Source organism: Salvelinus alpinus, chromosome 11, assembly GCF_045679555.1.
Source record: "Salvelinus alpinus chromosome 11, SLU_Salpinus.1, whole genome shotgun sequence".
Taxonomy (NCBI): Eukaryota; Metazoa; Chordata; class Actinopteri; order Salmoniformes; family Salmonidae; genus Salvelinus; species Salvelinus alpinus.
Window position 1 is genome coordinate 48,430,012 of NC_092096.1, and position 15,158 is coordinate 48,445,169.

The window sequence follows — 15,158 nt, forward strand, 5'->3', positions numbered from 1 at the left end:
AAATAAAATAAAAAATTCAAGAATGTAATATAGTTCAAATGAAAAGTTGCTTGCATAGTACAATCAGATTGTTGTACGCATGCTTAGCTACTGGCTAACGTTACTGGGATATGTACGATACATTTTAAACTGCAGTGCAAGAAACTCCGTTGCCAAATACCCAAACTCTCAGCACATGAAAGACCGTTGCTAATGTAAATTGAGAAGTTTATGTACATATATAAATAGAAATCGCACCAAGGTGTCCCTGTTAGAACCCTCTTTAATCCGAATAAACCTACATAAATCTGTCACGAGACACTAAAAAATCATACCAGTTCAAGTTATAACCATGACAATAAACAATCTAGGCCTACTACACAGCATCCTCTCTTGGCAGGGCTATGACAGTCAAGGAATTTTGGGTGACTTATTGGCCAGCCAAATGACCACGGTCACTGTAATAACCATTCCATTAGAAAAAATTATTGCTTGACAAATTGGACAAGCTAAGAAGCTATATGTTTATATTTGACCATTTTAATTTAAAACAAATCATAGTATGGTATTTAGGGTGTGTTCGTCAATTCAATCTGGAGCGCCAGAGTGTCCTCTGGGCCTTTGTAAATTCAGATTGTTGCCAGATTGTCAGTTCGTAAATTCGGAGCGTTATATATATATATATATATATAAAAATCATACACACACATTTTTGTAATAATGACAATTGCAACAATACTGAATGAACAATGAACACTTTTATTTTAACTTAATATAATACATAAATACACACACAGCTCTGAAGTGACAATGATACTGAAGAGTCTGCTTAGGAGACAAATACTCTCAACTGTTTGAATAAAAATAGAGTTTAAGTTACCTGTGATGAACGTTGACAACAAAAACTTTAATTTCTATATGCAGGAAATCCTATTTTAATAATGGGCATGGTAAGAATTGACAACCAAAGTGCGAGTCATAATTCCCATGACACCTAGCAAAATCTGAAAAGCGGTTCCTTCATTTATTCCATAGGATATTTTTTAGATTCACTTAAAATAAGGTCTGTGTTTCGTGTAGGCTTACATCACCGTGCCAATTTTATAACTGTGTAGATATCCATAGGACAAGGTAACTCTGATCAATATTGGCTAAATATAAGCAAAGATTTAAAAAAATTGTAGAGTGGATTTATGAAAATATGTTGACAAACATTACCTTATCCTAGTGAGATTTACACGGGTATCAAAACGTCGAGGCGGTTTAAGCCTGCACGAAACACAGACCTTATTTGAAGTAGATCAAGACATTCTCTATGGAAGACATGAACGGTAAAATAACGAAGGAATCCCTTTCAAATTCAGCCGCAAGTTATTACAGGAATTATAACACGTCGACTATTTCTCTCTAAACCATATACCTTTGACTAATCCGGAAACTATCACCTCGAAAACAAAACGTTTATTCCGTTCCGTATTTTATCTAAAGGGTGGCATCCATGAGTCTAAATATTCCTGTTACATTGCACAACCTTCAATGTTGTCATAATTACGTAACGTTCTGGCAAATTAGTTCGCAAAGAGCCAGGCGGCCCAAACTGTTGCATATACCCTGACTCTGCGTGCAATGAACGCAAGAGAAATGACACAATTTCACCTGGTTAATATTGCCTGCTAACCTGGATTTCTTTTAGCTAAATATGCAGGTTTAAAAATATATACTAGTGTATTGATTTTAAGAAAGGCATTGATGTTTATGGTTAAGTACACATTGGAGCAATGACAGTCATTGATTGATTGTTTTTTATAAGATAAGTTTAATGCTAGCTAGCAACTTACCTTAGCTTACTGCATTCGCTAACAGGCAGGCTCCTCGTGGAGTGCAATGTAATTAATGCAAGATTGGATCCCCCGAGCTGACAAGGTTAAAAATCTGTCAATCGGCGCCCCAAAAATACCGATTTCCGATTGTTATGAAAACTTGAAATCGGCCCGGTCGACCTCTATTCCGTACATCGCATTTTCTTGTCCTTCGTGCTTGTAATCTGGCCATCCAGAATCACAACACACCGACTTCTGCCCCAAGGAAGCAAGCACATCGTTTTTGTGACATTGTCAGCTAACCCATCTATGTGATCGTAAACAAATTTAAGCAAGGTTTGAAATGATTATGTTTTAGTCAAATATTATATCAGTCTTGGCTTCTTGCGGTCAATTTGAAGTCTACAAATTATTTCTAATTATGTTCCGGCTCCCTGACTATCGACTTAAGAAAGAAAATAATAAGTGCACGCAGCTGAATCTAGTTGATGATTCCTGCTCTAAATATAAGTTATGAAGTCACAACAAGGCCGACTTCAAATGCCGATATCAGCGAATGCAATGCTGCGCCTGGATTCATCACCTCTGAATGGACAGCAACTCAAATGCAGAGCCAAAGCTCATCCGAAACCGGTATAGTCAGCGGAGCTCTGTGGTGCTGAATGGAAAGCGCCCCTATCTGGTATTCTCTGTAGTCACCCCATGTTATTGTTTTTTAAAAATGTAACCGTTTGTTGACCAGTTAATATGAGGGTTGGTTAGTCGGCAGCAAAACTGACCGGAACTTGCATCCTTAGTTCGTAACATGATCTGGATAACGATTTTGAGGTAAAAAAAATGGCCAGAACATTCCATATTACCGCAGAAATGGACTCAACACAAATGCCCGGCCATCCTGTCTTCAGCCAGCTGTGTGTACCACACACACACCAACAACAAAAAAGTTTTGGGGTAATGAGGGTTATTTTATTTCCGTGACTGTCTTCATTCACAACTGTCAGTTAAACAGTTATATGGTAATTGTGCCAACCCTCTCTCTAGGAAATGGCTTCAAAACACAATTTATTTTCTCCAATGGCGTGTATACATCAGGCTAGGCTGATGATATGGCTTCTGCCTGCAACTGATAAGTGTGGGGACACCAGTTAAGATACTACAGTTGATACAATGTAATATAGCCTAGCTAAAGCTTGCTAAACAATTTTGACAGCAGAGTGGAGACACCAGTTATTATACAACACCAGTCTAGCATTGTACTAAGCATTCAACACCAGTCTAAAGTTTTTCTAAGCATTTTAACAGAGCAACATCCTGTATTGCTATAGCAGAGTAGTGTGGGGACACCAGTTATGACAACACTATAAAGCAATCCTTAGCATTCTAACAGCTGCAAAGAAGAAGTATCCTCCTCTGCTTCCTGTAACATCTATCCAGAGGCTTGACTCATCAACTATCTTTTTATACTTGAACTTCGCTTTCATTGATCCTGCTTCCTCAATGACCTTTAGTGTCTTCACATAGACAGTGGTGACATTACAGCACAAATAATGAGCCAATAGCCTGGAACACGACTAGACCTCAAGTTCAAATTAAACTTTATTGTTCCTGAGGGAAATTGGATTTGCAGAAAGAAAGGCAGATGAAACAAGAAACATATTCCATCATAAGGCAGGTAGCCTAGCAGTTAAAGTTTTGTGCCGGTAACCTAAAGATTGTTGGTTCAAATCCCCGAACCGACTAGGTGAAAAATCTGTCCATGTGTGCTTGAGTAAGGCACTTAACCCTAACTGCTCCTGTAAGTCGCTCTGGATAAGACACACATTTTAAAATGTTATGACCAGGAAGGAATGGCAAAGACAACATGGGAGACCAGTATAAGCTACCACCACCCACCATACTAACAAAATTAATTACCAGTGTGTACTGTCCAGACATGGACAGCAGGGGATGCACCATAATCATCCGCAGAAATGCATTGCCAGATGTCAGTTAAGATAGTGTCTGCCTGTCTGCTTGCTACAGTGAATTATAGCTAGGGAAGCAGCTTCACTATAATGGAATGCAACAATGTAGCGAGCTAGCTACATTATTGGCATGTCTGCTTCTGATCAAAGCTCACACACAGAAACATACAGACAACACACACGCGCGCGCATGCATGCAGGCAGCGACAGACCCCCCACCACACACACACGATACTCACAATCAAGGTGTTTCTTCTTGGGACCGCTGACTTCGTGCGTCGAGGCCTTGCACACGGCTTTGCTAATAGCCGACCCGGTCATGCTGTGCTGTGCCGCGGCGATCCGATCCGTTATAGACTGTCCTGACATTGTGTTTCAATGTTTCGCTACAAACCCCACAATAATTAGCTAGATGATCAACACACACACACGGTCCAATGATTGGATATTAGCTGACGCACGTAACACCAGTGATGACAAGTGTGTGACGGTTTCAGGCCACGTCAATCGGTTCCTTGACAACAAAAAAATGGTATGACGTCTAGTCCATTGTCGTTGAAAAATGTATTTGTTGCAATATGTGTTTTAGCTAGCTAACGTTACCTAAGGTAGTTCAAATCCAGCGCACAATAATAATTTAACTAGCTTTATCTGCCCCGATCCTCTTGAAATGGCAAATCAGTGAGCAGTTAAATAACTATATAATTAGCAAGGTATATATTCTGTATAATAAAACAACTAGCTAACAAATATGGGCTAGCTTGTGTTAACTTATATTTCCGTTGGAGCATTCGATCCAGGAAAGAGTCCCACTGTGCAATTTGTAAACATTAATGTTTGCTCGATGGCTACAAATAAACATAACTAGCAGCCTAGATGCCAACGTTCAATTAGCGAGACAAAGCACAGTCCACTGCCTGGCGAGCTACCTATGTGCCCGGAATTCAAATCAAAGTTCAGCTAAGTTAGCTAGATAACTGTTAATAACGAGCTAGCTATCTAACGTTAGTTAACACCAAATCCTTCTTCCGAGTTCTTGACTTTAACTTCCACTGACGTTTTGTGTGTTTGGGCTACATTGAACAGAGCAGTCCCTTGGTTTCGAGCGACACATAACGACGATGGGGAACCAACATTAAACTGCCAAACTTGCCAATTTGTCTTGAGCTTCAGACTTGACGCAGACGGAACCAAGGGAGACAAAACAGAAGACCGCTGGCTAGCCTTCCTACTAGCACTACTGCTAAAAGCTAGCTAGCTGACAGGTTCGGGGTTCTTTCTCAACTCGCTTCCTTCGAGTTTCGTGCCAGGAGTGAAAGACTCCTTTGTTTTACGTAATTAGTCCGATATATCCAATAAATTGGATCCAATTTTCTTTCACCCCAAATCTCAGTAACGTTTACCGATGGGACTTGACAGCCAACTCACATCGTCTGCTTTTTCGTTATTCCAGTTCTTTGATGTGTAGTTGCTGTTGCTTGGCTTCTCTCTCTGCCTATGTCCGGCAGACAAAATGGCAGCTAAGGAATCAGCTGATCTGAGAAATAGTTGATTGGATGGGACTTGGAGAGTGGGCGAATTCATTTTGCTTGGCCCGGTGCCCCAGCTGAGCGGCCTTAACGCGTTTAAGAAGCCTAATTCCATTGGTCCTTGGGATCTCCAGAAACCGGGGCACAGAGCCATGCAAAACGAACTCACCCAATGTGTCTGAATTTTAAGGTGGAAATGTGGCGATAGTTGTGGAATGTCTGAGACAAATACAGAAATTACCTCGTTTTATTGGACCATTTTTTTAATTATTGTGTTTTTACCAAATCAAAATCTGACATTGTCATTCGAGGTAATATATGCACTGTAAATATCATTTTTGCATCGTCATCTTTACAAATTTAAGGTCTAAATTATTTCTCAGACTGTCCTTGAGTGACTCTTGAGCTCTAAATGTGGCACATCCTACGCTTTAAAATCGTGAGAAACAAAAACATTTGCATTATTATCAGCCTGCCTGAAATGTGCCATCTGTAAAAGCATTCAGTTACCCAAAACCCTGACAAACTTTTACAGATGCACAATTGAGAGCATCCTGTCGGGCTGTATTACAGCCTGGTTCGGGAACTGCTCCGCCCTCAAACAAAAGGCTCTCCAGAGGGTGGTGCGGTATGCACAACGCATCACCGGCGACAAACTACCTGCCCTCCATGACACCTACAGCACAGGCACAGGAAGGCCGAAAAGATCATCAAGGACAACAACCACCCGAGCCACTGCCTGTTCACCCCGCTATCATCCAGAAGGTGAGGTCAGTACAGATGCATTAAAGCTGGGACTTAGAGACTGAAAAACTGTGTCTATCTCAAGGTCATCAGACTGTTAAATAGCCATCACTTGCCAGCTACCACCCGGTGACTCAACCCTGCACCTTAGAGGCTGCTGCCCTTTATAAACTCAGCAAAAAAAGAAATGTCCCTCACTGTCAACTGCATTTATTTTCAGCAAACTTAACATGTGTAAATATTTGTATGAACATGTGATGACCCTCTCATATCTGTCTGCCAAATTCTTTCTCTTTGCTCTTGCTTTCCTTAATAGGATGTTGATGGGCGGAGCCGGGAGGGTCGTCAGCGAAATGGGACACACCTGGGTTCGGGTGTGTCCTGGAATAAATAAACATTTTCCCCCTTAATTAAGGAGACTCTCTCCATGCAGACACACTGTTGGGTTTTGGTTGTTGTGGTTTATTTTTTTATTTTAAATTTTTTGGTCGTTTAAAAAAATATATAAATATATATTTCTTTTGTGGTATTTTTGTGGCTGCTTGTTTGCTTTGGCACCTTTCAACACCCCTCATTATCACATCTATGCACGCAACCACTCACTTATATTACTGACTACACACACACCATTGTTAATTGTATTTAGGTTACTAAAGTTAATAAATATGTTTTTTGTTATTCCTTATCTCCACATTGTCTCCCTTTTTGTTACGGACTTTGAGCTGGTTTGTGACAAGTGGAGGCTCGTCCGGGATCTGAAAAGTTTGATCCTCGCTTTGTGGTGCGAGTCATTTGGATCATAAGGTTGGTACTTAGACATTGTTGTGATAGTATTTTGTTGCATATGGTGGGTTAATACTTATTGGAATGCGCTTTGGTTGGTATTTATGGCACATTCTTATAAGTGTTTGGTATAGTGCCTTAGATGCATATCAGTGATATTTGGTTGTCTGGTGATGTCATTAAACAAGTGGAGTGCCAGTGGGCCTAATACTAGTTTTATTGGGCTTACTAGTATGTGTATTGTGTTAATGTTTGAGAACTCTGTAGGTGTTTTGTTTGCGTCTTTTGTTACAGCACAACCAGTGTTGGTTGCCTTTGTTTGGTAAACTTGCCACTGCGGTGGATAGTTGGTTGTGTGCTGTGTTGGAGAGAGTACATTGGTTAATTTCCAAGCCCCTGCCCAGGCTGGAAACTCTTGATCTACTCGCTGTTGGGACTTCGGTCTGAGGTGAGTACAATCTGCTGTGTACCTCAGTGGGACATTTGGGTGGGGTAGTGCTACATGCTACCCGGCGCTATAGCCTCTCTTTCCCCTGTTAAGCATAGTGACATATTTCACTTTGAAATACGTTGGGCATTATTATTTTACCTTGCCAGCAGGTTACAGTGTATAATTACCCACCGCGAATCCGCACGAAGACCAGGGTTGAGTTATTGTAGGATTTGGGGACGCTCCATATATATCTAATTTCTCTCCTGTGGTACCCAGTGTGATTGGCGTTTCTTTTGTGGTCTAGTGTGCCCAGCAGAGGGGAAGCTCAAGGTTTTTTTTTGTATTTACTTGTGACTATGGCGTCTTAACGTAGAAAGTGAATTAACTCGTCTATCAGAGGAACTGTTAGAATGGTGTACTAAAGAACAGTTTTTGAATATTGCAAAACACTACAAGTTTGCGATTAGTGATCAACGTCTAAAACATTCTGTTAGGTTGATATTGAAGGCCAATCTGATGGAGAGTGGTCTTCTTGAAGTAAACACTGGGGCAGCCTCAGGACTTGCCACCTTCCCAGTCGTCTCCCCATTTTGTTTCAATGGCCGCTCCATCTGTTATCCCTAGTAGTCGTCTTTTTGAACAGCAGAAAGGACTGCTTCTGTTACAGCTAGACCATGATCGTGTAAAGTATGAAAAGGAATTGGACTTTAAACAGGATTTGGAGGGTCCCAAAATCAAGCTGCAACAAGAGTGGCTAGAGTTGGTTAGGGAAGGTAAGCTCTCGGGGTAGAGTTTTCTCTGGGAAGGTGACCCAGATTTACCTAGGGGTTGCTCCTCTCTCGGTCGTGCCCCAGACTAATTTGATATTGTTGGAAACTTAGTTGCCAAAATTGTATGAGAAGGACCCTGAAACGTTCTCTTCATTGTTTGAGGGTGTTGCTGACACTAGGAGTTGGCCTGATTCTGATCGCACTTTAATGTTGCAGTGTGTGTTGACTGGTAAAGCACAGGAAGCAAATGCAGCTCTTAGTGTAGCTGACAGTGTCAGTTATAAGGTTAAAATGGCTGTTACAGATTTATGAATTGGTTCCTGAGGCTTACTGCCAACGATATAGAACTTTAAAAAGGCTGAAAAACAGACTCATGTTGAGTTTGTGCGAGAGTTATCTTCAGTTTAATCGCTGGTGTTCCGCCTCTGTGGTTATAACTGTCCAGGGGCTGTGTGATCTGATTATGCTAGAGCAATTTAAGGACACAATCCCTGATTGTATAGCCACGTACACGAACGAAAAGTGAAGACTATCTCTGAAGCTGCGGTTTTGGCAGACGAGTATGTTTTGACTCAAGTGTCTTTGCAGAGACCTGTATTCGAAGTGAGTGGGGTTGTTCGGCTCACTAAGATACTCTGGTTCACGGGCAGAGTTTCATTCAACCAGGGTTGTCTGACTTCCATGGTAACGCTGACTTTGGTCAAGAGTGTCACTACTGTCAGGGTTCAGGTCATTGGAAAAACGAATGCCCTGTTTTCAGGGCTAAGGGTAAATTCAGTACTTGCACTTACGTTAAACCTAAGCCTACGACGTTAGCAGCGCCTGTCCCACATTAGCTTACTCCTGACACGGTCTGATGCCCAGGGGCATGCGAAAGTCCGTATTTCATTACAAAGGGTTTTGTGTCAATGTTAGTGACCTAGTGCCAGTGCAGATTCTGTGAGATGCAGGTGCCTCTGAGTTGTTTGCGTTGGAGTCTGTTACCCTTCTCTGCTGAGACTGATTCGGGAATAGGGTTTTACTTAAGGGAATAGGTTTGAACACTCTATTGACGTTAACCTTGGGAATAACTTGGCTGGTGAGCGTGTATGGCCTGTCATGTTTCATACACTCGTGGTTTCCGCTAAGCCATCATTTGTAGGGATTCCTGATGAGAGAGCGCTATCATCAACTTCAGAGCACAAACAAGCTTACATCACAGAGTAACCTTGTTGGGAGTATTTTAATCATTTTCATTTCAAATGGAACCGATTTGAATGTAGCTATTTATAGTAGTAAAATAAAAAGGCCATACCACCACTGGTCCGTGTAACGCTTATCAGTCTAATGATCTAACACACTTGTTAAATTTGAATAATTTCAGTCCCAGGTCTTTTTGCAGTAAAGTAGTTTCTTAATTTGGTTGAGCGTAGTCATAACGCACCATGGTCATTTTAATAGAGTGCATGCCGATAGTCTGAAGTTGCCAGGGTGAAACGTGTGAGATATATCCACATTGGATGAACAGGGTCTCACCCTGCACACTGTAATAGTAGTGTCCACTGGAACCACCTATTAAGAAATCACCCAGTTTTCCTAACCGCACCAATATTTCTACTTTCATTTTTCGAACGACAAGGTACATTTGAAAATTGGAAGAGCAATATGCAAAATCTCAATTTTACAGGGTAGAAAAATTTGAAATGGAAAATTTTTAACACCGTTTCTAGTATTCCACTAAACAAGTGGATAAGGAACTGTAGAAATTTAAACATTGAAACTATTATTCAATATGAACATTGGTTTGATAAGCGTTACACGCACCCACCACATGGGTAATGATAATTTATGATAATGTCAATGTTTACTGCTATTTACATAACACATATTTCAAAAGTAACGAATACACATAAATACATTATACATTTCACCTTCAACCAATACAAAAATGTATCAGACTAATGTTGAATGTTTCTTCCTTTCTCTTCTAAAATTCCATTCCAAAGGTCCATTCTCCCCCAAACAGTTGGAGGACAAAGCCATCTAGAGGTATGAGGGTAGAACATTTCCATGGCAACTACATGTGCGCCAGTAGCCCATGGCAACAAGCAGCAGCAGTCAGGTTCCATCCTCTGAGAATTGTATAGGTAGCTGTCACTTGCGTCTAAATAGCACACTTATGTTCTTCTGTCATACCGGTATGTCAACAATATCAACTTAATGACACTTGACTGCACGGTGGCCTGGTGCAGTCACAATAATCTGGAACTCAACACAGACAAAACTGTGGAGATGGTGGTTGACTTCAGAAAACCCCGGGTGGTCATCGGCTGCCACCTGCCCTCCATCGAGGTCACGACTCCAAATCAACTACAAATGCACGACTCCAAATAACATTATATTCATCACATACTTTATAAACTACCGGTGTGGACTAACAGTGAAATACTTGAAATCCTTCCAAGGCAAGAAAGCGTGCAGGAAAGATCATCGCCGACCCCGGTCACCCCCTTTTCCAAAAACTATCCTCTGGCAGGTTTAGGTCAATCATGATCCAAATCACCCGCCACCTGATCAGTTTCTTTCCCCGTGCTGTGGCCCTCACCAACCGGCCATTTAGCCCATAGAGAATAAAGGACTATGCACTCTACGCTGCTCACCGCATCAAGCAATCTGTGAACTGTACACAAAATATGCACTCTGTTCATCCATCTGCATTTAGATATATTTATACTGATTCTGTAAATTTGTACATCCAGTGTATATCAACTCTATATCCACTTGTGATGAAGCCGGCTGTTGCTTGTCACATAAACAATTTGAAAAGGTAGACTGGAACAGGATTTACAAAAAATTCAGATTTTTATTTGGAATAAATAATAATACATACAACTGACTTAAAACAGGAGAATTAAGGAGGCTAAAAACAAGGATTAAAATGAAATGTAAAGAAGCTATAGCTTTTTTTGGCCAAGACGTACTCCTAGGGTTTTTCTCGTTTGGGCAAAAGACCATCCTCCGTCATCTCTCCACCGTCCTCTCTCCTCCTTGACCTGCGAGCCGATAAGTGGTCGAGGAGTGTGTAAATTCGTTAGTAGGCAAACGGAAGAGTGTCCTATCCTTCTTGATAGCCACCTTTCATCAAAGAGTTTTGAAATCTGCAACATTTTGAAAAGCATGCACAAGTTTGAAAACCACATGCTACTTATTGTTTTATCTATAAAATGTCTTGCACAACTAAGTTAATTTGTTTTGATCACTGTGCACGTTTATTTTGGGATCCACCCCTGTAGACGTCATTTTCATATTTAATTTTTTCCCACCTTTATTTAACCAGGCAGGCCAGTTGAGAACAAGTTCTCATTTACAACTGCGACCTGGGAATGAATTGTGAGTGGAGAAGGAAAGTCTATTTCAAGTGAGCGCATTTCCATCCATGGGGTAGGACACTCTCTCCTCACCGACTCTCCTCGATTAACTTTGACCTTTTTCAAAGGAGGTGAGAGAGGATGAAGGTGAGCAAACCTAATCAATACAAGGCCTGAGCATCCTCCTCATCTAACCTAACAATGACATGCTCCTACACACCTTTATCCACCTGCAAATGATCAGGCCTAATTGGTAGGAGTGGCTTGCACTTAGCACATTAACCAATGCCTATCTACACACATGAAAAACACACTGATATACAATTAAATAGACTGCTTGGGTGAAATGATAAAAACAAATTCAACTATGGAAATTATAAGAAAATGGAATGATTACAGGATCCTGAAATACACATACACAACAGTGATGGAAAGGATAATAAAACTAATAATGTCTTTTGGGTGAATGTCTTTTGGGTGAAGATCATAGCTTCATACCACAGTCAAAAGTTTGGACACACCTACTCATTCAAGGGTTTTTCTTTATTTGGACTGTTTTCTACATTGTAGAATAATAGTGAAGACATCAAAACTATGAAATAACACATATGGAATCATGTATTAACCAAAAAAGTGTTACACAAATTAAAATATAGTTTAGATGTTATTAACTTCAAAGTAACCACCCTTTTGAATGGATTACAGCTTTGCACACACTTGGCATTCTCTCAACCAGCTTCACCTGCAATGATTTTCAACAGTCTTTGAAGGAGTTCCCACATATGCTGAGAACTCGTTGGCTGCTTTTCCTTCGCACTACGGTCGAACTCATCCCAAACCATCTCAATTGGGTTGAGGTCGGGTGATTGTTGAGGCCAGGTCATCTGATGCGGCCCTATATCACTCTCCTTCTTGGTCAAATAGCCCTTACACAGCCTGGAGGTGTGTTGGGTCATTGTCCTGTTGAAAAACAAATGATAGTCCCACTAAGCGCAAACCAGATGGGATGGCGTATCGCTGCAGAATGCTGTGGTAGCCATGCTGGTTAAGTGTTCCTTGAATTCTAAATAAATCACTGACAGTGTCACCAGCAAAGCACCCCCACACATCACACCTCCTCTTCCATGCTTCACGGTGGGAACCACACATGCGGAGATCATCTATTCACCGACTCTGCGTCTCACAAAGACACAGCGGTTGGAACCAAAAATCTCAAATTTGGACTCATCAGACCAAAGAACAGGTCAAATGTCCATTGTTTGTATTTCTTGGCCCAAGCAAGTCTCGTCTTGTTATTGGTGTCCTTTATAAGTAGTTTTGTTGCAGCAAATTGACCGATTGGTGCAGCTGTCTAAGGCACTGCATCTCAGTGCTAGAGGCATCACTACATACCCTGGTTTGATTCCAGTCTGTATCACAACTTGCCGTGATTGGGAATTCCATAGGGTGGTGCACAATTGGCCCAGCGTCGTCTGGGTTAAGGTTTGGCCGGGGTAGGCCGTCATTGTAAATAATAATTTGTTCTTTTAACAGACTTGTCTAGTTAAATAAAGGTAAACATTTTTATAAATGAAGGCGTGATTCACGCGGTCTCCTCCTGAACAGTTGATGTTGAGATGTGTCTGTTACATGAACTCTGTGAAGCATTTATTTGGGTTGCAATTTCTGAGAGTGGTAACTCTACTGAACTTATCCTCTGCAGCAAAGGTGACTCTGGATCTTCCTTTCCTGTGGCAGTCCTCATGAGAGCCAGTTTCATCATAGCGCTTGATGTTTTTTTTCAAAGTTCTTGAAATGTTCCGTATTGACTGACCTTCATGTCTTAAAGTAATGATGTACTGTCGTTTCTCTTTGCTTATTTGAACTGTTCTTGCCATAATATGGACTTGGTCTTTTACCAAATAGGGATATCTTCTGTATACCACCCCAACCTTGTCACAACACAACTGATTGGCCAAAACGCATTAAGAAGGAATAAAATTCCACAAATCAACTTTTAACAAGGCACACCTGTTAATTGAAATGCATTCCAAGTGACTACATCATGAAGCTGGTTTAGAGAATGCCAAGATTGTGCAAAGCTGTTATCAAGGCAAAGGGTGGCGACTTTGAAGAATCTCAAATATAAAATATCTATTGATTTGTTTAACACTTTTTTTGGTTACTCAGCAAAAAAAGAAATGTCATCACACTGTCAACTGCGTTTATTTTAAGCAAACTTAACATTTGTAAATATTTGTATGAACATAACGAGATTCAACAACTGATACAAAAACTGAACAAGTTCCACAGACATGTGACTAAAAAGTAAGTCAGTATCTGGTGTGGTCACCAGCTACATTAAGTACTGTAGTGCATCTCCTCCTCTTGGACTGCACCAGATTTGCCAGTTATTGCTGTGAGATGTTACCCCACTCTTCCACCAAGAGTTCCCAGACATTTCTGGGGGGAATGTCCCTATCCCTCACCCTTCGATCCAACAGGTCCCAGACGTGCTCAATGGGATTGAGAACCGGGCTCTTCGCTGGCCATGGCAGTACACTGACATTCCTGTCTTGCAGGAAGTCACGTACAGAACGAGCAGTATGGCTGGTGGCATTGTCATGTCAGGATGAGCCTGCAGGAAGGGTACCACATGAGGGAGGAGGATGTCTTCCCTGTAACGCACAGCATTGAGATTGCCTGCAATGACAACAAGCTCAGTCAGATGATGTTGTGACACACCATGACGGACCCTCCACCTCCAAATCAATCCCGCTCCAGAGTATAGGCCTCGGTGTAACGCTCATTCCTTCGACGATAAACGCGAATCCGACCATCACCCCTGGTGAGATAAAACTGCAACTCGTCAGTGAAGAGCGACGGTGAGTTTGTGCCCATAGGCGATGTTGTTGACGGTGACGTCTGGTGAGGACCTGCCTAACAACAAGCCCTCAGTCCAGACTCTCTCAGCCTATTGTGGACAGTCTGAGCACTGTTGGAGGGATTGTGCATTCTTGGTGTAACTCGGACAGTTGTTGTTGCCATCCTGTACCTGTCCCGCAGGTGTGATGTTCGGATGTACCGATCCTGTGCAGGTGTTGTTACATGTGGTCTGCCACTGCGAGTACGATCAGCTGTCCGTCCTGTCTCCCTGTAGCGCTGTCTTAGGCGTCTCACAATACGGACATTGCAATTTATTGCCCTGGCCACATCTGCCGTCCTCATGCCTCCTTGCAGCATGCCTAAGGCACACTCACACAGATGAGCAGGGACCCTGGGCATCTTTCTTCTGGTGTTTTTCAGAATCAGTAGAAAAGCCTCTTTAGTGTCCTAAGTTTTCAGAACTATGACCTTAATTGCCTACCGTCTGTAAGCTGTTAGTGTCTTAACGACCGTTTCACAGGTGCATGTTCATTAATTGTTTATGGTTGATGGTGTCCCTTCAGTCGTGTTGCAGACTATGGGGCCTTTCAGAACAGGTGTATATATGAGATCATGTGACAGATCATGTGACACATAGATTGCACACAGGTGGACTAATTATGTGACTTCTGAAGGTAAATGGTTGCACCAGATCTTATTTAGGGGCTTCATAGCAAAGGAGGTGAATACATACGCATGCACCACTTTTCTGTTAGTTAAAAAAAACTTCACTTCACCAATTTGGACTATTATGTGTATGTCCATTACATGAAATCCAAATAAAAATCTATTTAAATTACAGGTTATAATGCAACAAAATAGGAAAAATGCCAACGGGAATTAATACTTTTGCAAGGTACTGCAAACACTTAATACATGAGACGA

General features: G+C 41.5%; 1 protein-coding gene and 1 long non-coding RNA gene across 15 annotated transcripts in view; one reads left to right on the plus strand and one right to left on the minus strand.

The window, feature by feature from the left end:
- Positions 1-5,272, minus strand: part of LOC139534864 (phosphatidylinositol-binding clathrin assembly protein) — a 57,149-nt gene extending 51,877 nt beyond the window's left edge. For all 14 annotated transcript variants that reach the window (XM_071334345.1, XM_071334344.1, XM_071334351.1 and 11 more), the window contains exon 1: positions 4,003-5,272. In XM_071334345.1, the coding sequence (XP_071190446.1) occupies positions 4,003-4,132 (130 nt within the window). In that variant the 5' untranslated portion in view covers positions 4,133-5,272. The remainder of the gene's footprint in view (positions 1-4,002) is intronic.
- A 91-nt stretch (positions 5,273-5,363) lies between these two features.
- LOC139534865 (uncharacterized) lies at positions 5,364-6,721 on the plus strand. The gene is made up of 2 exons (XR_011667020.1): positions 5,364-6,057; positions 6,353-6,721. It is a non-coding gene; the product is annotated as an uncharacterized lncRNA (long non-coding RNA).
- Positions 6,722-15,158: the final 8,437 nt, after the last annotated feature.